The 25,796-nt window shown below is 43.0% G+C and overlaps 1 protein-coding gene across 6 annotated transcripts; it reads left to right on the forward strand.

The window, feature by feature from the left end:
- The first annotated feature begins 10,010 nt into the window (after positions 1-10,010).
- NMRK2 (nicotinamide riboside kinase 2) lies at positions 10,011-23,602 on the forward strand. 6 transcript variants are annotated; one of them, XR_008855056.1, is made up of 8 exons: positions 10,011-10,562; positions 16,069-16,159; positions 16,560-16,608; positions 16,727-16,889; positions 20,796-20,969; positions 22,049-22,145; positions 22,551-22,636; positions 23,404-23,602. XR_008855056.1 is itself a non-coding variant. In XM_056551994.1 (8 exons), the coding sequence occupies exons 1-7, from the start codon at positions 10,534-10,536 to the stop codon at positions 22,634-22,636; spliced, it is 699 nt and encodes a 232-aa protein (XP_056407969.1). In that variant the 5' UTR covers positions 10,027-10,533; the 3' UTR covers positions 23,404-23,602. The 6 variants fall into 6 exon arrangements, 4 of the variants coding, with proteins under 4 accessions (XP_056407969.1, XP_056407971.1, XP_056407970.1 ...); XR_008855084.1 differs by having other exon boundaries at positions 10,024-10,562; positions 20,796-20,867; XM_056551994.1 differs by having other exon boundaries at positions 10,027-10,562; positions 22,049-22,155.
- Positions 23,603-25,796: the final 2,194 nt, after the last annotated feature.

Below are 25,796 nucleotides of genomic sequence, written 5' to 3' on the forward strand. Positions count from 1 at the left end.
TCCACATCATATACAAGAAGAAGGAAAGCCCAAGTTGCACTACTGTAATATAGGTAATGCTATCAACTCAAATGAAACAATAAAGGATACCATCAGTGGGTCAATAGGCATAAATGGGTCCCTCGGCGGTGCTAGGACAAATGATAACCAGACTCATAAAGTGCAATACAAGTGAAAAAATGTAATCCTGCACTCACCGCATAGGTACCGACTATTCTGCTCCTTCTCCCGGATCCTCCGTCATCTCAGCAGACATCCATGGCGTGGGGCGCTCAGAGGCGACTGCCGGCGGTTTCGCGCACAGTGATGATGCGCTTCTTGGCCGGAAGAAACGCATCACAGTCTATTAAACTGAACAGGCCCACTGGGAGTGCACTGCAGAATATATTGGCATATAGATTGCAGGCGGTGTGTAAGCAAACATGGTGCAAATTATTTAGACCCTAAGACAAACAGCTGAAAAATACCAGCTTTGAAGCATAATACCTTATCAATGTGTTTATAAGGTTACTCATTATTCGGAGACATATTTGTAGTTTCACATTAATTATGCATTCTTTGGAAAGACCACCCCCTAGAAGACCAGAACACTTTTTTGGGTAATTTTGTGTGGTCTCCTCAAAGAGATTTTACTGTATATTGAAGCTGTATAAAGGTGGCCATATTCTTATGCTTTTCGATTACATAGTTATATAAATTGGAAAATACCCCCATTATCTTTTTCCATTTAGATTATTTGATTCTGATAAAGAAACCCTTTTGGCTGCTGTGATTGGCTTTTTCTTCCTGACACACCATGAGCAGATTGGATTTCTTATTTTCTATTTCTTTACAACTACTTATCATAAAACAAGCATTTACGGTCTCTTATAAGTTATATATCATTGCATATGATCATGTTTTGTATGTTTTTGTGCAGATTCTAATGTATAAAAGTGACTAATATCAACCCCTCTATGCTGCATATGTCTGTACAGTTATTCTTTATAAACATAATTCTACTAATTCTAGATTTCTGGATTTTCAATGGATTATTTTTCTATCTGAAATCTAAATTAAGAGGCTATGAATTAACATAACTGCCAGAAAGTTGCTCCATGCTCAAGAAATTTTAGTCATATGTTGAAGGCTTTGATACTATATGAAGGACATATGTATAATATAATAATGAAACCCTTGATGTAAAAAAGACAACTAAGATTTGTATGTTTACCATGGTGAATAAAATGCCTCATTCTATGTAAAGCATAGCAATTTAATTCACATTCATCTCAAGGTAAATTTAGGATAAAATATACATTTTTAATTACATTATAAACATATATATTGTCTATATAAATCTTAACCCCTTAAAGACCAGGGTGTTTTCAGTTTTTGCACATTCGTTTTATCCTCCTTACCTTTAAAAAATCATAACACTTTCAATTTTGCACCTAAAAATCCATATTATGGCTTATTTTTTGCGCCACCAATTCTACTTTGTAATGACGTCAGTGATTTTACCCAAAACTCTACGGCGAAATGGGAAAAAAAATCATTGTGAGACAAAATTGAAAAAAAACGCCATTTTGTAACTTTTGGGGGCTTCCGTTTCTACGTAGTACATTTTTCGGTATAAATGACACCTGATCTTTATTCTGTAGGTCCATACGAATAAAATGATACCCTACTTATATAGGCTTGATTGTTTCGTACTTCTGAAAAAAATCATAACTACATGCAGGAAAATGTATACGTTTAAAATTGTCATATTCTGACCCCTATAACTTTTTTATTTTACCGCGTATGGGTCGGTATGAAGGCTAATTTTTGCGCCGTGATCTGAAGTTTTTGACAGTACCATTTTTGTATTGATCGGATTTGTTGATCACTTTTTATTCATTTTTTCATTATATAAAAAGTGACCAAAAATACACAATTTTGGACTTTGGAATTTTTGGGCGCGTACGCCATTGACCGTGCGGTTTAATTAACTATATATTTTTATAATTTAGACATTTCCGCACACGGCGATACAACATATGTTTATTTTTATTTACACAGTTTTTTTTTTTATGGGAAAAGGAGGGTGGTTCAAACTTTTATTAGGGGAGGTGTTAAATGATCTTTATTTACTTTTTTTTTCACTTTTTTTTTGCAGTTATAGCTCCCATAGGGACCTATAACATTGCACACACTGATCTTTATCATTGATCACTGGTTTCTCATAGGAAACCAGTGATCGATGATTCTGCCGCTTGACTGCTCATGCCTGGATCTCAGGCACTGAGCAGTCATTCGGCAATTGGACACCAGGAGGCAAGATAGGAGACCCTCCTCGTGTCCTACAGCTGTTAAGGACGCTCCCTGAGATAACCGGCATGGTTTCACTTTCACTTTAGACGCGGCGTTCAACTTTGAACGCCGCGTCTAAAGGGTTAATAGCGCGTGGCACCGCGATCACTGCCGCGCGCTATTAGCCACGGGTCCCTGCCATTGTTAGAGGCCAGGCCCAACCCGCTATGACGCTGGGCCACGTCGTGGCCCCACGTTATAGAAAGGGAAAGGATTCCGGACGTACCGGTACGTCCTTGGTCCTTAAGGGGTTCATTATAAATTGAAAAATAATAATAATTATATATATATATATATATATATATATATATATATATATATATATATAAAACTCAATGTGTGTGTGTATGTATTTGTGTGTGTGTGTGTGTATGTATTTGTGTGTATGTTCAGCATCACTTCCAAACTGAAGATATTTTGATAAAACTTGGTACATATGTTACTTATATGTCAACTACAAACATAGGATAGCTCAATTTACCCTACCCACCCCCATTTGCGAGGATTGGGGTTTTTGTTCAAAGTCCCATGCAAGTCTATGGGAAATGTATGTTCCAGCATAACTTCCAAATGGCTGGAGATATTTTTTTTATTAACCTTAGTACACATGTTACTTTTATGTCAAATAAAAATATAAAATAGTTAAATTAACCCTAACCTACTCCCTTACATGAACGATGGGGATTTTGTCTTAAAGAGTAGCTATCACTAAATAAAATTTCCCTATTCCCCCTCCCCATCTGTCCCTGACACTAACTACATCTATCCCTGTCTTTATTTTCCCCAAATCCCCATAAAATTACCTTCTTTTGCACAGCTGCAGGAGCTCAGAGTTGAGCTCTCTGGTGAGGGAAGGAAGTGGGCGGCCCCGGCAGGCGCGACGTCATCTGAAGCCTGGCCGGGGCTCGCTTCCGCCCATCTCCTCTCTCTCCTGCAGCTCGCGCTGCAATGAATAGGAGAGGGAGATGCCGGGGGCGGGGATATTTAAATTTTGAGCACAGATTTTGAGTTTGTATAGGAATCAGGCAGAGAGCGAGCACAGCGCTCGTGTGCGTGGCACACCAAATTTAAATATCCCCGCCCCCTGCATCTCCCTCTCCTCATTCATGTGAATGCGCATTTTGGACCACGCTGCCCGGCCAGCGTTGGTCCGAACTTAATCAACGTCAGGGGGAGGGGGGGGGGGGGGGAAGTAATCCTGAGCCATATAGGGTGACACCTAGTGGTCAGGTTTTCAAATGTAAAAAAAAACATGTAAAACATTATTTTTTTTAAGTAAAATATATTTCAAACATTTTTCTTTTTGCATAATGTAGTTAATAAAAAACATTTATTTTTTATGAGAGTACCCATTTAAGTCCTATGCAAGTATATAGGACTTCCAGTACCTTACTTCACAAGCTCTGCATCTTTTGGTGAGTGCGTCAGTCTGGCCACACCTCTTCCGCATGCCACACCCAGGATATGAGGATGGGATATGAGGTCAGGATATGAGGTCAGGATATGAGTTCAAGTACTTCCTCCTTTGTTGTTTTTCCTCCCCCACAAGGATTAGGTAGGAAAAACCAGGCAACGCTGGGTACTCAGCTAGTATATATATATATATATATATATATATATATATATATATACTCATTGATAGAGTAGAGTTGAGCAACTTTGGGTTGACAGTGGCTCGCTGAATTTTCAAAAGGTGGTAATAATAGAAGAAGGGATGAAGAACACATGACGTGTTGGTGCCTTAACCCCTTAAGGACGCAGGACGTAAATGTACGTCCTGGTGCGGTGGTACTTAACGCACCAGGACGTACATTTACGTCCTAAGCATAACCGCGGGCATCGGAGCGATGCCCGTGTCATGCGCGGCTGATCCCGGCTGCTAATCGCAGCCAGGGACCTGCCGGCAATGGCCGACGCCCGCGATCTCGCGGGCGTCCGCCATTAACCCCTCAGGTGCCGGGATCAATACAGATCCCGGCATCTGCGGCAGTGCGCGATTTGAATGAATGATCGGATCTCCCGCAGCGCTGCTGCGGGGATCCGATCATTCATAACGCTGCACGGAGGTCCCCTCTCCTTCCTCAGTGCGGCTCCCGGCGTCTCCTGCTCTGGTCTGTGATCGAGCAGACCAGAGCAGGAGATGACCGATAATACTGATCTGTTCTATGTCCTATACATAGAACAGATCAGTATTAGCAATCATGGTATTGCTATGAATAGTCCCCTATGGGGACTATTCAAGTGTAAAAAAATATTTAAAAATATGTAAAAGTAAAAGTAAAAAAAATCCCCTCCCCCAATAAAAAAGTAAAACGTCCGTTTTTTCCTATTTTACCCCCAAAAAGCGTAAAAAAATTTTTTATAGACATATTTGGTATTGCCGCGTGCGTAAATGTCCAAACTATTAAATAAAATGTTAATGATCCGGTACGGTTAACGGCGTGAACGAAAAAAAATAATAAAAAGTTCAAAATTCCTACTTTTTTAATACATTTTATTAAAAAAAAAATTATAAAAAATGTATTAAAAGTTTTTTATATGCAAATGTGATATCAAAAAAAAGTACAGATCATGGCGCAAAAAATGAGCCCCCATACCGCCGCTTATACGGAAAAATAAAAAAGTTATAGGTCATCAAAATAAAGGGATTATAAACGTACTAATTTGGTTAAAAAGTTTGTGATTTTTTTTAAGCGCAACAATAATATAAAAGTATGTAATAATGGGTATCATTTTAATTGTATTGACCCTCATAATAAAGAACACACGTCATTTTTACCATAAATTGTACGGCGTGAAAACGAAACCTTCCAAAATTAGCAAAATTGCGTTTTTCGTTTTAATTTCCCCACAAAAATTGTGTTTTTTGGTTGCGTCATACATTTTATGATATAATGAGTGATGTCATTACAAAGGACAACTGGTCGCGCAAAAAACAAGCCCTCATACTAGTCTGTGGATGAAAATATAAAAGAGTTATGATTTTTAGAAGGCAAGGAGGAAAAAATGAAAACGTAAAAATTAAATTGTCTGAGTCCTTAAGGCCAAAATGGGCTGAGTCCTTAAGGGGTTAAAGGGGTACTCTGCTGAAAAAACATCTTATCCCCTATCTAAAGGATAGGGAATAAGATGCTAAATCGCGGGGGTCCCCACACGATCTCCGCTGCAGCACTACTATCATTCGGTGCACAGAGCGAACTCCGCTCTGTGCACGATGACTGGCGATGCCAGCCGCCCCACCCCTTCCATTCACATCTATGGGCTGCAAGCTTTAGTCTTCTGGACGCCCCCACTGCCAGGCCCAGAGATCGCGGGGGTCCACTGTGGTGGGACCCCCACGATCTAACATCTTATCCCCTATGCTTTGGAGTGGAGTAACCCTTTAATGAAAGGTGGAAGTACTGGGAACTCTGAGATGACATCAGGTTAGCCCAGAAAATCCTGCAGCTATCAGCAATATTACATGACCACAGGTTATCCAATCAATACCTTGCATTATGTGCATTACAGCTCCCAAGCCACTAAGGACAAAGCATAGGGGTGGGTTTAAGAGGTTAATAAAGCCTCATGCACTGCATTAGGGCTGTAAATTTGGAGAGAGAGACAGCTGAGAGAGAGCCAAGACTACTGATCCCAGAAAGCCTTCACAAATCCTATAAAATTCCAAAGCAAGCTGAGGGAAGCACATACAGTGACCTCCTGTCACCTCCTGCTGTATCCTGCCGCCTGCACCGCCACCGCTGCTGCCGCCGATACTGCTGCTCCTGTTGCCACCACCGATCCCAAGGGGACCCCCGCCGGCGCCGATCTCCGCCATCCCGATCGCCACCCAGCAGGGTCGTGATTGGTCGGTCGTTCCGTGCCACCTCACTCCTGCTGGGTAAGGGTGAATGGGGCTGTCTCGGACAGCCCCATTCACCCTTTTTCCGGGTCACCAGAGACCCGATTGACCCGGAAAAGCCGCAAATCGTTGGTCTGCGATTTGCGGCGACATGTAGGGGTCTCGGGACCCCCCCAGGGGTTTGCACGGGGTGCCTGCTGATAGATATCACCCCGGTCCGGTCCCCGCCCGGCGAGCGGCGGGGACCAGAATTCCCACGTGCGTATCCATACGCCCTCAGTCCTTAAGGACTTTGAAACGGGGGCGTATGGATACGTATGGCGTCCTTAAAGGGGTACTCCGGTGGTAATTTTTTTTTACTATATGGCATCTTTGTAAGTTTTGTTTTTTTGCAATATACATGTGTTATATGTTTTGGCAGCATGTGTGTGTTTTGCTTACCTGTTTGTTGGGCAGGAAGTTCTGCAGTTCAGAGGGTTTTCTTTTACTGTTGTCCACAGTTCTGAGTCTGTTGTGGACAAGATGTCACAGCTTTTCTTTTTTTTTCTCTGTCTGCATGTGAAAAATAAGCCACGCCCCCTCATCTCATCCAGCTGAGTACACAGCTCCTCACCTCCCCTCCCCCCTCTCTGTATTCTAAGGACGCAGGTCTGCACAGGAGAAGGACCTCACAGAGAAGATAAGTGTTATCTGAAGGGGAGGATGAGAAGGTGCACGGGCTGGGGAATGTATGGACTGCAGGGGAATAACTCTCATACTGGGAATGATCTCTATATGTGAAGGTGGAGGGGGGAATCCTGAATGACACATGCTGGGAGTTGTAGTCCCTGTTGTGTGTGTGTGTATGCTAGTGTTTACAAACCAGTGTGCCTCCAGCTGTTGCAAAACTACAACTCCCAGCATGCCCTGACAGACTTTGGGCATGCTGGGAGTTGTAGATTTGCAACAGCTGGAGGCACACTGGTTGGGAAACACTGTTCTAGCCTATTCAGCATACACATCATGTTACACCAGTGTTTCCCAACCAGTGTGCTTCCAGCTGTTGCAAAACTACAACTCCTAGCATGCCCAAAGGCTGTCAGGGCATGCTGGGAGTTGTAGTTTTGCAACACCTGGAGGCCCTGTTGTGTGTGTGTGTATGCTAGTGTTTACAAGCCAGTGTGCCTCCAGCTGTTGCAAAACTACAACTCCCAGCATGCCTGGACAGACTTTGGGCATGCTGGGAGTTGTAGTATTGCAACAGCTGGAGGCACACTGGTTGGGAAACACTGTCCTAGCCTATTCAGCATACACATCATGTTCCACCAGTGTTTCCAAACCAGTGTGCCTCCAGCTGTTGTAGAACTACAACTCCCAGCATTCCCTGACAGTCTTTGGGCATGCTGGGAGTTGTAGTTTTGCAACAGCTGGATGTGCATTGTTTCCCAACTAGGGTGTCTTCAGCTGTATCAAAACTACTAACTTCCAGCATGCCTGGACAGCTTTTGGCTGTCCGGGCATGCTGGTAGTAGTAGTTTTGCAACACCTGGAGGCACCCTGGTTGGGAAACACTAGCATATGCCCTACAGAGGTGTGGTGAACTACAACCCCCAGGAGACTACAGAGGCAGCATGCTGGTGTTATACCACAGACTGAACACTCCCTTTTGTGTGTGTATGACAGTGTATCCCAACCAAGGCTGATTATATTAGTGTGCTGTGTATAAGGGGGCCGACCCGGGAAAATAGTAGGATGGGTAAAGGGCGGAACAAACAAACGAGAAAGAAAAAGGAGCCGCCGCAAACCAGCAAGGCATGTGGCATGCTGGGACTTGTAGTTTTCAGCACAGCAAGAAACAGGAAATAGAAGCAAAGATAGGAAAACAAAGTGGTGGATAAAAAGACAACAAAGAACGGAAATAGAGTCGCTAAACAACAAGAATAGAAATGAAGCAAAACAAATAGGGTAAGTCAAAAACGGAAAAACACGTTGACCACCGGAGTAACCCGTTAAGTTTCAAGTCCAGACGCCTATGTCCTGAAAGTATATGAATGCAGGTGTTTCTGTAGGCACCTTGTATTGTTTGATTGGAGCATATTTATAGACCGGCTGGTCAAGTGACTTATTCCAAATCAGGACAATGTGGCGGATGATAATTCTAAACATAGTTTAATGTGTGGAATTCTGTTTGGGGAAACAAGTTTTTTTTTTTGGGTTGCCCAAGGATAACCTATAAGTTAAAGGGGTACTCCGGTGAAAACCTTTTTTCTTTTAAATCAACTGGTGGCAGAAAGTTAAACATATTTGTAAATTACTTCTATTAAAAAAAACTTAATCCTTCCAGTACTTATTAGCTGCTGAATGCTACAGAGGAAATTCCTTTCTTTTTGCAACACTGATGACATCACGAGCACAGTGCTTTCTGCTGACATCTCTGTCCATTTTAGCAACCATGCATAGCAGATGCATGCTAAGGGCAGCATGGTGACTCAGTGGTTAGCACTGCTGCCTTGCAGTGCTGGGGACTTAGGTTCAAATCCCACTAAGGACAACAATAAATAAAGCGTTTTTATTATTATAGTAACGTCAGCAGAGAGAACTGTGCTCGTGATGTCATCAGAGAGCATTCCAAAAAGAAAAGAATTTCCTCTGTAGTATTCAGCAGCTAATAAGTACAGGAAGGATTAACATTTTTTAATAGAAGTAATTTACAAATATGTTTAACTTTCTGCCACCAGTTGATTTAAAAGAAAAAAGGTTTTCACCGGAGTACCCCTTTAATGGTTCAAATTTCCACCCTCCTTACACCAGTCTCCATTAGGGCATACACTTTGTTCTGGCCCCTGTTAATATAATACTACAACACGCTATACCCTCTGAATATAATACTGCCACACACTGTACCCTCTGAATATAATACTACAACGCACTGTACCCTCTGAATATAATACTGTCACACACTGTACCCTCTTAATACAATACTGCCACACACTGTACCCTCTGAATATAATACTGCCACATACTGTTCCCTCTGAATATAATACTGCCACACACTGTACCCTCTGAATATAATACTGCCACATACTGTTCCCTCTGAATATAATACTGCCACACACTGTACCCTCTGAATATAATACTGCCACATACTGTTCCCTCTGAATATAATACTGCCACACACTGTACCCTCTGAATATAATACTGCCACACACTGTACCCTCTGAATATAATACTGCCACACACTGTTCCCTCTGAATATAATACTATCACACACTGTACCCACTTAATATATTACTGCCACACACTGTACCCACTGAATATAATACTGCCACACACTGTACCCACTGAATATAATACTGCCACACACTGTACCCACTGAATATAATACTGCCACACACTGTACCCTCTGAATATAATACTGCCACCCACTGTACCCTCTGAATATAATACTGCCACACACTGTACCCTCTGAATATAATACTACCACACACTGTACCCTCTGAATATAATACTGCCACTGTACAATACTGACAATGTGGTGGATGATAATTTTAAACCTAGTTTAATGTGCGTATTTCAAAATAAATATTGCACTTTTAACCATATTAGGGTGTTTGGGAAAACAAATTTTTTTTTTGGGGGGGGGGGGGGTGGTTGTCCAAGGGTAACATAAGTCAGCAGAACATAGTGTGATCATACCCTAGTAAAACCGACTGTAACCTGTTTTTCGATGCACAAGAAATAGGGCACTAGTGTGAATAATCTCATAAATCTTATTAAAGGGCCAGCTGCATAAATTCTTGCACTGTTTTTGATAGGACATGAGGAGCACGGCTTTATTGTGTTGCCATACACAGCAGAGTGTATATTACTCCAATTCCTCAAACGTCACAGGGGTCCTACAGCCAAAGAAACCTGGTGTAAAGCTAGCACCTAGGAGCCCTCACATACGGGCGCTCCACACATGGCTACAAAGCACCCAAGACATTGCCCTAGGACTAACTCGTGGTTTGTCCGGAACATTCCTTGAACTAAGGTGTAAAACGCGACATTTCTTCCTTCTACTACATCCTCCAATGTCTCGTTGTCCGCCGAGGAGTGGAAAATTCATGACATTTTCTCCCTTCAGCCATTACTAATTTAGGCAAAGAGCACGCTGCCCACCGCTATTAATACCGACAGCATGACCGTGACGAGCGGCTAACAGGTGCTCAGCACTCGGCGCTTGCGTACACGGCGTCAACCCCCATCCCTCCGCTAATTGGCTGCCGCCTTTTCGGTCTGAGTGACGTCGGTAGAGACGGAGTATATATTAGGATGGGGCGGGAAATTTTCTCAATGAGTTAGTAACTGGAGTGTTGTGAAGCAGATCTACCGGCAACATGCGGCGAATTATCATTGGTATAGGCGGGTAAGTCGCTATGTGTATGCTGAGTGATAGTTCTGATTGTGGGATACCCGGAGTTTTTAGTATTTGTGGGGGTGCCTGGAGTAGGGAAAGTGTAGTAGGTCACAACTGGGGCGCCAGCCTACGGTATGTCATAGTAATGGAAACTATTTGTTTTCTTGTAACTTTATAGTAAAGTTTGGTGCGGCGGCAGTTCGCTGGTCTGGGCGCGCCTGTCCTGGCGGGAGATTTAAACCGGCGGGTGACAGGCGCGCGCGCCCAAATCCCTGTCACAGGGTGGTCAGACCCATCCCGCCCAAATCCCTGTCAGTGGTCCACTCCTTCCCGCCATGGGGATTCAGCCTGAACTTGTATTTTATAGTTACTCTTATAAATATTTAGTGATGACTTTTAATTTCCTATAGTCAAACGTTTCTAAAAGCCATAATGTTTAATCTTGCCTGTTAACGTATCTATAAAGTATTTATATTATAACTTACCCAGCGACTGTCTGACAGAAATTCATTGCCATGTAATGGTATACTCGGTACTGATAGGTGGCAGTTTTTCTAAATGGTCACTGTCAGATGCAAAAACTTGAAAATTAGACCTTTTGTAATATGATTAACCCCTTAAGGACATAACCAATCTTTTTCATTACCTCCTCACCTTTTAAAAATCATAACTTTCATATTTCCATCCACAGACCCATGTGAGGTTTTTTATTTTTTTTGTGACTGATTGTACTTTGTAATGAGAGCACTCATTTTACCATAAAATGTACAGCACACCCAAAAAATTTGTGAGAAAATTAAAGAACTGACATTTTGGAGGGATTTGTTTTTGTGCTGTACACTTTAACAATGAAGTGTTTTCTTTATTCTGTGGGTCAATATGGTTGCAATGACCCATAACTACATGCTTTTCTATTGTACTGCTTTAAAAAAAACTTATTTCACAAGTGTTTTTAAATTTCCCTATTTTGACACCATGTAATGCTCATTTTTCCATGTGAGGGATATTTTTTTTTTCTCTTTTGCACAGTGATGTGTTTGGTATTACTTTTGCGCATTTTTTTGTAAGAATGGGACCAAAACATCAATTTTGGACTTTTTTTTTACGTTTATGCTGTTCACAGAAAGGGATCAATTACATTATATTTCGATAATTCGAACACTTACACATGTGGCAGTACAACTTTTTGGGGGTAAAATGGGGGGCGATTAAAATTTTTATTGGGGAGGGTGCTTTTTCCACTTTTTTTCTTGTGTAAAAACTGGAATTGAAAAATTGTTGCTTTCTGAAATACATGTAAAACATTAGCCCGTGTTTGTTCAGGGGGTGGGGGAATAAGTTATGGCTCTTACAAGATGAGGTGGAAATGCAAAAAAAAAATTAAATTTCCTGTGTACTCAAGGTCAAAATGGGCTGAGTCCTTAACCCCTAAACAAACTGCACGCTTTATATACATTGTAGCCGTGTGACAGATCTATGAAGCTTCATATCCTTTCGGTCCCAGCTGCTAACAGCAGCCAGGATCCACAGCTAATGCCAGACACTGGCGATCTTGTTGATGCCTGGTATTATCCCTTTAGACACCACAATCAAAGTTGATTGTGATGGCTGAAAAGCCAAAAATACGCTCCTGGCAGCTGAGCTGGTCTTGGGAACATGGCAGGCAAATCACAATGTCCCGATCAGCTGAGGATGGCGGGCCCTTACCTGCTTCCTTGCCATCCGATTTGGTTCTTCATGGCTCCAGTCAGCCTCAGCAGGCTGAAGCAATGGAGTACCAATAACACTGATCAATGCTATACTATGGCATAGCATTGAACAGTGTATGCAATCTAATGACTGCATGTAATAGTACCCTATGGAGACGAAAAAATTGTATAAAAGTGAGAAATTTACCAATAAAAACTACATACTATGATGCAAAAAATGAGCCCTTATATCGCCCTGTATTTGAAAAACAGGGGTCGGGAGGGCATTTTTTTAAAACATGTTAATTTTCGTTAAAAATGAAATTTTTAAGTGAAAAATAAAACATACAAGTTTGGAGTCACTTTAATCCCGTGGAACTACAGTTAATCACTTTAATCCCGTTGAATCTCAGTGCTGTGCTGCCTGTCCTGGGTATGTCTGATCTGAGGTCTTATAGGGAGTTGTATAGTATAGGGGAGCAGGATGCGCCATGGTCTTATAGTGAGTTGTTTGGGGGGGGGGGGGGGGGGGGGTTGCACCGTAACAGTGTTTTCACACAGGGTGCCACCAGTTGTTTCACCACTACAACTCCCAGCATGCCCTGACAGCTAATAGATGTCAGGGCAAGCTGGGAGTTGTATTTGTGAAACAGCTGGAGATACTTTTTAGGAAAACAATCATGTCCTGTATAGATGAGCTATGGGGCGGAAGTGTCGGCCCCAGCAGGCATCAGTGACTTCACGCCTGCTGGGGAAGTTTGCCTGGCAAGTGACCACACTACCAGGCAGATAAAAAGGCATGTTTAATATAGTGTTGGGGACCCCCATGATCATGCACGCGGCACCCAGTTTGTAATCAGACCCGGAGCGTGTTCGTTTCGGGGCTGATTACCGGCGACCGCAGGGCCGGCGGCGTGTGATGTCACGCCTCCGCCCCATGTGACATCACGCTCCGCCCCTCAATGCAAGCAGACGGGAGGGGGCGTGATAGCTATCATGCCCCCTCCCGTTGGCTTGCATTGAGGGGCGGAGCGTGACGTCACACGGGGGCGGAGGCGTGACGTCACACGCCGCCCGAGGCGTGACGTCACACGCCGCCCGCCCTGCGGTCGACCTTAATCTGACCCGGAGCGAACACGCTCCGTGTCTGATTACAAACGGGGTGCCGTGTGCATGATCACGGGGGTCCCCAGCTGCGGGACTCCCGCGATCAGGCATCTTATCCCCTATCCTTTGGATAGGGGATAAGATGTTTAAGCACCGGAGTACCCCTTTAACCTTTCTAATATAGAATAAGAATTTTTATTACTTTTTTTTTTTTTTTTTTTTTTATAGAAATCATGGCTTTGTCCAAGCTGAAGCAGACATGGACAAAGTCCAGTAAGTGAGGGTGGATTAGTACTCTTCTGTGGCCTCTGTCTGATGGCATTCCTCTGTGGGCCCTCCTCCTGTCTGGCGTTCCTCTGTGCCCCCCCACTCCTGTCTGATGGTCAACTTACTGGACTGTCTATGCCTGTGCTTCAGCCTGGACAAGCAATGAATTTATAAGCCATGATTTCTATAAAAAGTTAACTTTCTAATATACTTCATTTAAAAATGTAATTTCTGTTGTGCTTTTGAAATTGTGCATATGTCCCAAAAGGAGTCAGTAGGTGACTCTGTACTGCCATAGGAGTGAATGGGGTCAGCTGCTTCCGTTAACCATATACGTCAGCATCCAGTTTGTTGGGATGTTGACTAATACAATTAACAGGGTCAGGAACGCAATGTGCATCTATCCTTATTCCACTTCATTGCTGCTGTTTACGGCGATGTTTATGCTTACAAAGTGCTCCTTTTTATTAGTGATGCAGGCTAGTTTTAACTAGTCCAGTGATTCTATATAATCTGCTTTCAAATTTGAAAGGGCAATTTGTGAATGTCTTTTCTTGGCAGTACATACTGAAATCTGCTTTGGTTTTGCTGTTACCAGGTGATAAGGTTGACCCTTATGTCTCTGCTGACTGATATATTAAAGGAGAACTCCAGACCATAATTGTCCCCCATAGTGCCGGCAGTAAAAAAAATTTAAAGATGTACATACCTTCCTCCGCTCCCCTGGTAACCGGCTTCGGCCTCTGTCGCAATCCACTTCCTAGTGGTCGGATGAATCAGCCAATCACCAGCCGCAGCGCAGTCCGACTCGGCCGGCGATAGGCTGAGCGGCAGTGTGAAAACGCTTCATCGCTGGCCGAGTCGGACTGCGCTGCGGCTGGTGATTGGCTGATTCATCCGACCACAGGCAACCAGGAAGTGGTCGGAGCCGGTTACCGGAGGCCCTGGGGGAGCGGGGGATGGTATGTACATCTTTGTTTTTTACTGCCGGCACTATGGGGAACAACTTTTATGGTCTGGAGTAGGGATCGACCGATATCTATTTATTTTATTTATTTATTTTTTTAGGGCCGATAATCAAGGGAGGTTAGGGCCGATGGCCGATAACTTATACCGATAAGCTGGTATAAGTTATCGGCTATTTATCCCCCCGCGACACCGCTGCAGATCATTGATTTAAAGCGGGCGCTTTAAATCAATGTACTGCAGTGGCTTTTGCTGTGCCATAGACCGCCGCCACCACCCGCTTCTCTCCCCTTGCTTGTCTGGGGGTCCCGAGTCCTATCACCGCCACGCCCCCTACCGCCACACCACATCGCACCCCCCCAGCCCCATTGCCTCCCCCATCCCTGGTTTTATAATTACCTGTTCTCTGGGGGCCCGGGGTCCACTCTACATCTGGCTCCGGTGGCATCCTCCTGAGCCACAGCGTAACGCAGGATGCTGCAGGAGCCAGAAGTAGCGTGGACCCCGGGAACAGGTAATTATAAAACCAGGGATGGGGGAGGCAATGGGGCGGGGGCGGGGCATTATCGGCCAGGTAATTGCCGATACCGATAATGCCCATAATCGTCATTATCTGCCAAACCGATAATCGGTCGATCCCTAGTCTGGAGTTCTCCTTTAATACTAATATGCCATTGATGCTAGAGAAAGATATTTGTTAAACTACCCATAAACCAGCTTGCTATTTGCTTTCAACTAAGAAACCTTGGAATGATGCCAGGAGGCCCAAGATGAGATGTCAGAAGTAGAGATGAGCGAACTTACAGTAAATTTGATTCGTCACGAACTTCTCGGCTCAGCAGTTGATGCCTTTTCCTGCATAAATTAGTTCAGCTTTCCTGTGCTCCGGTGGGCTGGAAAAGGTGGATACAGTCCTAGGAAAGAGTCTCCTAGGACTGTATCCACCTTTTCCAGCCCACAGGAGCACCTGAAAGCTGAACTAATTTATGCAGGAAAAGTCATCAACTGCCGAGCCGAGAAGTTCGTGACGAATCAAATTTACTGTAAGTTCGCTCATCTCTAGTCAGAAGACTAAACATTTTGAGGAAGATATAGGTATAGAAGGGCAAAGATCTGTGATTTTCCAGTATGAGAGCAAGAGGGCTGCATAAATTAACTTTGGCAAATAAAGAAATGCTAAATATGCTAATATATACAGAGATTAAGCTCAACTAAACAATCAATGTAACATGATTACTTCAACGTCATAACTAAACCTCCCTTTTTTGTCAGATGTAAATACAATTTACTTCCGTGTATTAAACAAACTCTTTGATAACTCTGGGAACACTACTGAGTTTCCTGCTGAGGAAAGTTTTTATAAAAACATTGTCTAGTGTGAATTTGCTTATGCGGCCCTCAGCAATATGCAGCAGCGGTCACTCACATTTTAATGCCTCACCTAAAGCCGTCCTTGACAATGACACTGCACATCACTTTCTCTTTAGTGTTACAAATGGTGGTAAGACCACTCTGACGAAAAGGCTCATTGGTGCCCTTCCGAATTGTTGTGTGGTCCATCAGGATGACTTCTTTAAGGTAGGTATAACCTCTCTACATGCCATGGTATAACCTATAGTAACTATTGTTTCTAACTGTACTACACTAGGCTTTTCTTTAGCACTTCAGTTTTCCATTTCAAATGTTTGCATGCAAGGCAAATCTCATTTGTTGGAATGAGCGACCAGAGTCAGATAGTGACTCTGGCTCATATTTGCCCTGTATCTGGTTTACTTGAACTCCACCCCCTCCCCACAGACGATTCCAGTCCCCATGTTGACAAACCGTGGTGTGAACGCACCCGAACAGGCTGTTTTTATGGAATTCTTGAGTATTCTGACATCTTGTTTGGAGATGCAGTATTTCTGTTCCAGTCTTCTGTTTTGTTTGTGCGTCAGCTGCATTATTTGCAGCATTTTTATTGCTCACTATGTTTCAGCTGCCAGATCAGATAGAAGTTGGTGAAGATGGCTTTAAACAATGGGATGGTAAGAACAGTTTTCGCTGTAGGATGCAGTAATGTATATAAAGTATCATTTTTATTTCAATGTATTTGCTTCTAGGCAACACTTTTTTTTATTAATTTTGCTATATTTAAACTTACAGTGATCACTTCCATTGATATGGAAGCAATGGTGAATACAGTGACTGCTTGGGTTGAAAATCCTGTCAAGTTTGCCCGATCACATGGAATTGCCCTATCATGTTCTTCAGAGTTGGATGATGTGCAAATACTGATTTTGGAGGGTTTTCTTCTATATAATCACAAGTAATAATCTCATTTATTCTATCAAAATGCATTTTTAAAATCACAGCCCACCCTATTCTGTTTTTGTTTGTTGTTTGAGCAGAAGCTAAGCACATTTCATATTCTAGACTAGGTAATTTTTTTTCTTACATTCTCTGTACAGTTTCATTAACATTATATCCTAAGGGTTTGTTCACATACAGGATCTGCTGCATATTTTGTGCAGCTGATTTTACTACCCATTAAAGTTAATGGGTAGCAAAATCAGCTGCGCAAAAATATGCAGCAGATCTTGTACATGTGAACGTATGGCCTACTAAGAGCCACAACTTTTATTGTTCCATCTGAGGGCTTTTTTTTTTTTTTTTTTTTTTTTTTTGGCGTGACAAATTGTACTTTGTAATGACACCTTTTCATTGTACCATGGAAATATATGGTGAAAAAAAGTTGCTTAACTCTCAAGTCTTAGAGTATGTTCACACTGCAGAATCTCCGCTTGTGGAATTTCGTCAGGTGGCCGCCGCTGAAAATACTTTGGCAGTAGGACTGCAGGGCACTGCGCCGTCACCATTGATGGCTGTGCAGAACTGCTGAAATTCTGCAGTGTAAATGGGACTCGTGGGAGACCCATTCACTGCGAAATTCCCCAGTGTGAAGGGCAAGGGCTTGCGTGTACATATGAATCGGCGTCCCCCCGCACTATTGGTCAGTACCTGTGGTTAGTGCGGGAGTGAACGTGACAGTTTTCCTTTAAGGACATGCAGAGTTTTCCTTAAGCCACTCCTGTGTTTTGGCTGTGTGCTCTTGGGGTCATTGTGGGGCATTTATCATTGTTTGAAAGGGTGCAGCAAAAGTGACTTTTTATACAGAAGACTTCTAAAGCTGCTTTACTATATGGTTGTTTGGGTTCGAAAAAATAGCATTTTGTTAATGCAACTGGCCTCCGAACATTACTAACCCATGCCACCTAAGGGATGTGGAATTCCTATCGCCCGACGCCCGGGACATGAGAAGCTGTGCATTTGTCTTCTCTCCCCTGCTCTGCAGATGTGCGGGGGGGAGATGAAGGAGCGTGGCTTCTTGCTCCCCATGCAGACCTGCGTCCTCTGCCTTCACTCTTCCCAGCTGTAGATTCGGAGAGCTGAGGGGAGGAGGCGCGTCTGCACGGGGAGATGCATGCAGTGCTCACAGGGGAGTATGGAGCGGGCTCGGGATACCTGCCCGCTCCATACTCTGCAGCCCCTGGCTGTTCTCAGTAGCCGGGGACCGCAGCTAATAGCCAGCATGCGGCGATCGCCGCGGCTGGCTATTAACCCTTTAGATCACTGCTGTCAAAGCTGACAGTGGCGTCTAAAGGGACATGTGAATGCTCCCTGGTGGGCTAGTGGGGTGGATCAATAGAACTCTATTCATCTGTCTGAGGAATCTAATGATTCCTCATAAGTGTAATAGTGTTAAAAAAAAAGTTTTAATAAAAGTTTGAAAGACACACATTAACCCAGTGGTCTTCAAACTGTGGCCCTCCAGATGTTACAAAACTACAATTCCCAGCATGCCAGGACAGCCATTGGCTGTCTGGGCATGCTGGGAGTTGTAGTTTTGCAACATCTGGAGGGCCACAGTTTGAAGGCTGCTGCATTAACCCCTTCCATGTTAAGTTCAAATCACCCCCTTTTCCTATATAAAAACATGTAAACATATTTAGTATCGATTCGTGCGTAATTGTACGGCCTATTAAAATATAACATTATGTATCCCGTACGGTAAATGTAAAAATACCAAACCACAGATTTGCAATTTTTGTAATATCCCGTTAAAAAGCGATTAAAAAGTCAGAGCAATACCAAAATGGTACCAATACAAAAACAGATTATGGCGCAAAAAATGAGCCCTCATACATCCTGGTATGTGGAAAAAAAATAAAGCTACAGGGGTTAATAAATGGCAATTAAAAAAAAAATTTAGAAAGTCCAGAATTGGTGAAACATGACATGTAAACGATACAAATCTGGTATTGCTGTAATCAGGCAGCCTAAAGTATAAAACTAACATGTTATCTCAACCACAAGGTAAATGGCGTAGAAAAGAAAACCACAAAATCTGCAAAATTATATTTTACTATTATTTATATATATATATATATATATATATATATATATATATATATATATATATATATATATATATATATATATATATATTATATATATAATATTTATTTATTATTTTTTTTTTTTAGCGAATAGTGAAAAATTAAAAGGTGTCATTATAGTAGGTAGTTATGGCTATTATAGGACGAGGAGGAAAAAAAATCAGAGCGTAAAAGTGAAAATTGGTCCGGACAAGTGGATAGTCATGAGGGACAAGTAGATTTTGCTCCATTTTAGTTCCGTGGACAAGTAGTTTTTTTATAAAATTTCTGCACCTCCAACCACACTTAATAATTCTCTGGATTCAGCACAGGCAGGTTTCTAAGGCTAAGTCCACACTACGGAATTTCTGCCTGCAATTCCATATTGAAATTGCAGGCAGAAATTCCGCTTACTAAAATGTACTGTAGTGAATGGGTTTCCATTCACACTTCATCATTTTTGAAGCTGAATTGGTGGATGGAAATTCCGCTTTAAAATTTCCACCTGAAAAATGGCATTGCTCATTCTTCAGGCAGAAATACTTATGGAACACATTGCAGTTGGAATCTACAGGCGGAAATTTTCTGTCTGGAGATTCCGCAGTGTGAACCTAGCCTAACAGCCAAAGTGATAACAAAAATCATAACTTTGGTGCATGACAGACAAAACCAAACAGGCTGACCACCTTCCAATAAGAAAAAATAAGGTGACTTTACAAAGACAGGTTAACTTTCACCCATTCTGAGATTTAGAGCACTCTTGTGTTTAATACTTCTGTACTTTGGTCAGGGTGGAGGGAAACTTAAATGGAGTAGTCGCCTTGTCCCAACTGCCTAACACCTGTGCAGCATGATGCTGCCACCATGCCTTAATATAGGTATGGTATTAGGGTACGTTCCCACACAGCGTATTTTGTTGCGTATTTGGTGCTGCGTATTTTCCTACCCATTGACTTCAACAGAGAAAATAAAATACGCAGCAGAAAATACGCCGTGTGGGAATGTACCCTTAAGCAGAATTGCAGTGTCCAGGGAGGGGGAAGGGTTACATTTTAAGGGTCTGTGGTGGGTCTGAATACTCTTGTCCATGTAACATTTTGGTTGGGTCTTTGGTTTTAATTTGCAAGTACCAGGCCTCAACATTTGTGGAAAAGTGAAGAGGTCTTAAGGCTTTCTGAATGAATGCACAATATAAAGTGGCAACAAGGACTTTAGTCTGCATATGCACATGGCGGAGATGCAGGATTCAAATTTTTTTATTTGAAGGAATTAATTGTTCAGTTAAATTTATTCAACGGGTCTTTATTTTGAAAGCATAATACAATGTTCACTTTTTCAACAGAACACTAGAGGGGCTTAGAGACTAACTTAAATGGGCACTGTCAGATACAAAAACTTTATGTTGTAAAGCATGCAATTGCTTTAATTTGTCTTTCTGCCTGCTATGGACACATACTAGTCCTGCTGTGTCCACAGTAGAAGTCTCACATGGAGGAAAAATCCTCCCACTGTCAGCTTGTGTCCCTCTACTGTCAGTGAGGACAAGCTGGGAGTTGTAGTTTTGCTAATGCTAGGGGAGATGTGAGCAGATGGCATATTGAGGGAGGGGGTGGAGACCTGCAGTGAGGCCACGCCCTCTCCCTTTGAGTGGAATTAAGACTAGTGAGCTAAATGAAGTGTAATTAAAAAAAGGTGCTAGACACAAATTAGATGTACATGGTCAGGATTAGGTACTGAATGATGTAATAAAAAATTTTGTTGGATCTGACAGGTACGCTTTAAATACTGTCTTGCAGGTCACTAGCAGACTTGTGTTCGGAACGTTACTATTTAAGTATTCCATATGAAGAGTGCAAGAGGAGGCGAAGGTTGGTGTTATGTGTATGTGAAAACAAAGGGACAGAGGTCCTTCAACACTTAATGTACAGCCCAACTTGTTCTAGTTCTTTACAGCATGCAGCCAAATTTTAGTAAGTCTTTAAACATTCTAAAAACTTATTGGGGGAGTTTTATCCAAACCTGTCTAGAGGAAAAGTTGAGTTGCCCATAACCAATCAGATCCCTTAACCATTTTTCAGAGGCCTTTTCAAAACTTATCTGGTTGCTATGGGCAACCTTTCCTCTGGGCAGGTTTTGATAAATCTTCCCCATTGAATTTCTAAATATTGAGATTTACAGTATGCCTCCCATGTAATGCTTTAGGCTGGGTCCACACTACGTTTTGTCCCATACGGGAGCGCATACGGCAGGGGGGAGCTAAAAGCTCGCGCTCCCGTATGTCACCGTATGCGCTCCCGTATGTCATTCATTTCAATAAGCCGACCGGAGTGAAACGTTCGGTCGGCTCATTTTTGCGCCGTATGCACTTTTACAACCGGACCTAAAACCGTGGTCAACCACTGTTTTAGGTCCGGTTGTAATAGCGCATACGGCGCAAAAATGAGCCGACCGGACCGAACGTTTCACTCCGGTCGGCTCATTGAAATGAATGACATACGGGAGCGCATACGGTAACATACGGGAGCGCGAGGTTTTAGCTCCCCCCTGCCGTATGCGCTCCCGTATGGGACAAAACGTAGTGTGGACCGAGCCTTACCCTTTCAAAGTGTAACTAGCACAATGCATGCTTTACATTGGATTCACAGCTTCACACAGAACATTTGCACAGGTAGAAATGTTCTGCAATGAAATGAGTGTTCACATGTGCATATTTTGCTGGCAGATTTTCCGCATTGAAGTTAATGGGCAGCAAAATGTGAATGTACCCTAAATCTCTGCAGATTTCAGTCTGTAACTGCAAAATCTGCCACCACCCATAGAATGGTTAAATAATCCTGCATGTGTCTATGGTGTCTTGAAAGCCTTCATTTTTACATTGCATAGATTATGCAGCAGGAGATTGACTAGTGTCTGATTCTAATGGAACTAAGACAAGATTTCCATTTTGGTTGGTGAGGTCCCAGTTGTATGAAGTCTTACCCATCTTGTCACTAGATCCTGCCTTTTTTTTTTTTTTTTTTTAATGCATTTTTTTTTTCTTTCCCTTTAGTGGCAGAAATTATACTGTCCCGGATCCACCAGGATTATTTGATGGTCATGTCTGGCCGATGTATCTGAAACACAGACTAGAGATGGAAGAGAGTGGTGTGAGTGTTGGTATGTGTTTGTTATTAAAACCAATTGCTGTGAACATTTGTGTAGTCTTTTCTGGTTTAGCACGGTTCCCCTCCATGGGACCTAGGCCTCTCACAGTGCTAAGAATACAATGTATTGTGGCTTTAGCAATCCATTAAGAGAATGCGTTTCCACAATTATAATATGGATCTGGAGCTAACCCTGATCAGCTTCAGTTGTCTGAAGCGGACAAGCTTGTTGAAAACCTTCCCTCATTTTACTTGACAGTAATCAAACTAGCTCCAAATGTACAACCAACCCATGGAGCCATGTTACATCTTGTAAATGGAGTAACTTTGTCAAATGTTCATTTAAGTTTAATATGTTTAAAGATCCATTTTTATTTTTTTTCCCTCTCCATTTGCCCCCTTTAATAGTTCCTATAGATGGCCTGCTCTCAAAGGATGAAATATTCACCAAAGTATATACAGATATCCACAACCGGTTCTTGAATGCTTCGTAGGTATGTCTGAAGTACATTCAATTTTTGACATTTGGCTTAGTAGTGATAAACTATATACCGTATACTCGTATAAGCAGAGTTTTTCAGCACGATTTTTCTGCTGAAAAATGCCACCCACGGCTTATACTCAAGTGAAGAAAAATCGCTTTAGGCATACCGGGGGGGGGGGGGTTTGAGACCATCCGCATTCCTGTGGGGAGGGTGAGCTGGTCCGGGCTGTCAATCTTAACCAGGAGGCACTCTTCTCTGCTAGACTAGTGGCGCTGCATTGACGCTGCCACGCAAGGATGTCCATGATGGGCAGACATGTCAGGGGCGTCCCTGCGCACGGACATCCCTGCGTTGTGGCATCAATGCAGCGCCACTAGTCCGAGGATGGCCCGGAGCAGAGAAGGCCTCCCGGTGAAGATGGACGGCCTGTACTGGCTCTTCGACGGCCTGTACTGGCTCTTCCTCCCACCGGAATGTGGACGGTCATTGCAGTGAAGATGGACGGCCCGACTCGCCCTCCATGGATGGTCCTTCAGCTACTAGAGCAACAACTGGTTAGGTAAGAAAACGAAAGGGTGGAGGGGTCTGGGTGATGTCATATTGATGGGGGGGGGGGGGGGGGAAATGATAGGGGGATGATGTATTTCCCACCCTAGGCTTATACTTGAGTCAATAAGTGTTCCTAGGTTTTTGGGGTGAAATTAGGGGCCTCTGCTTATATTCGGAACGGCTAATACTAGAGTGTAAATGGTAAACTTTTTTTTTCCCTTTTGTAGGACTCGCAACTCGAGGTCTTTTAATGCAGCCTCCTACTGCCAACTCTACAAACCTGAAGCCTGTAGTGTTGAACTGAGGACTTTTGTATATATTTTTTTTAACTTATTCAGTTTTGGTGTAAACTATTTTAATTTTTTTTATACAATAAAGCTATATGACCTGTTTTTATTGACGACTAATTATATAAAACCAGTACAATTATACCATTAACTGAAGTCTGTCATCATTTAGTTTTATATAAATGTTTTTAGGTACCATATACACTCAATGCACACTACTCTGGTCTAGACGGCTCAGTCTTGCTTAACTAATTTCTGCCTTTAATGTTTGAACCAGTGAAAAAAGTCCACGCTTGTTACTGATACAATGACAGCTTATGCACCTATTTCCATTGAGGAAGGTCAGCCAGTGGGTGCTTAAGATATTTATGGTCTAGGCTAACCATAGCAAGGGGCAAATAACCACAGCTCCACTTCCATTTCTCAAATTGCTGAGTGGTTTTGATTGTCAAAGCAGAAACTGTCTCATGCAATCTGGGCCAGGATCTGTGAATATAATATACAATATGTAGCTGAATAATAGAGTAAAAGGATAATTTAATTGGGAAGATTATAATTGACATTAGCCTTTAGTAACCTGATGGTTGCTACTAACATGGATACTAGGTATGATGCATGTCTTGTTTAGCATCCTTTGGAACACTTGCCCTCAGATGTAGCAGCTGTCATGCCCCCTTCCCATAGCCTTTCGTTGAGTGGGCGGGCGTGACGTCACGAGGGGGCGGCCTCGAACACTTAAGCCCGCACACAGCATTCGGAGTAATAAACTTCCTGACGCTGTGAGTGGAGCTCCGGAGGGCAGGGGAGAACCCCTTTTTAATCCTGCACATTCTAGGATAAAATTTAGCAATCTGGCAGGGATATTGCTGGGGAAATACTTGCTCTGCAGGTGAGCATTATCCTGCTAAAAAAAAAGCCAGTTGGAAGCCCTGACATAAGAGGCAATACAAATGGTTGCAGAATATCTTGCACATATCCCAAGCTGTTGGTGACACTGATATACTATGGCTTCCCAGATCATCCCACCAGCAGTTGGGACATAGTGTTGCTTCACAAAAAAACTAAAGATCAAAGTACACACCACAAAAGCCTCCTTGCTTGTCCATCGCTTAGCAATACACGCAAGCTCTATTTCTATATTGTAGCAGTCCGGGTTTCTCGTTCACAAAATATTATGGTGGGGGAATACTTAGCATTAGTTTTATTAAACAAATACCAATTCTTGCATTTGCAGTAACAAGATGTAGCACTAGAACAGTCCTAATGTAGTATTCCCACTAGTAGATTTACAATTTTTTTTTTTTTTGATAGTGAGGTTTTTTGAGGGGGGCGGCTAACATATACTATTCACACTACAATGTCCAACCAATGGCCATTCTCAATACAAATACCTCCTATTACAAAGACAAAGCCATATCACAAAACCATGGAGACCATTCTACACCAGTCTCCCCAGAGCCTGATCACCTGCCCACACAAATTACTTGATGTGGCATTCACTCATCACAAGTCCAATACCAGTGTTGGCTGGCACTGCCAGAATGTCTGGTGCCCATGGATAGAAAGTGTCTGTAGAAGGAGGATCCTGGCCCTAGTGAATATAACACTGCTTTTTAGTTTTTTGGCATGCACATAACAGCAGATAAATGTAGCACAAGTTACGACTGAGTAGCCTTAAATCTACATTAGACATGGCTTGTGTCAGAGGCTCATAATTAGCATATTAACCCTAACAGGATAAACAAAACAAGTAAATTCACATGCTTGAATGTAGAGAATCACAATCTATTCAGGGATGTCTCTGCAATGAAAAATCATGTTAAGTCACATATAGTAAAATAATAAACAAAACATACAAATCTATGAATTACACAAACTAATCAAATCACTGTTCATTCCTCTAGGTTCCAGGGTGGCCTCTTCCATTACCCTTCCCATAGCTTTCACCACCGCCCCATCTGGAGCGGAGCCGGTGCCCGATGCCTGCTGAAATGGTTCAGCAGGCATCGGGGCATATCGCCCAGGGGGGGTCATGATGACCCCCCCCCCCCCCCCACCATGTCGGCAGTGGCTGCAGATTGCTGGGCAATTCAGTCCAGCGAGCCCCAAACAGCCATAGCCAGCAGGGGTGAGGTGGCACTGGTGCCACTTCATGATCGCCCTGATTCGTCGGCCGGGACAATCAGGGCGCCTGCTGCGGGTGTCACTCCCGCAACCTGCTCCGCCCCTCTTCCGGATGATGTGAGCGGGTGCGGGAAGAAGACCACGGGAGCTGGGGACCCCGATCCCCGGCATCAATGTTGGGATCAGGGCCCCAGGAGTGGCGACGAGGG

This window comes from Hyla sarda, chromosome 1 (genome assembly GCF_029499605.1).
Source record: "Hyla sarda isolate aHylSar1 chromosome 1, aHylSar1.hap1, whole genome shotgun sequence".
Classification (NCBI taxonomy): Eukaryota; Metazoa; Chordata; class Amphibia; order Anura; family Hylidae; genus Hyla; species Hyla sarda.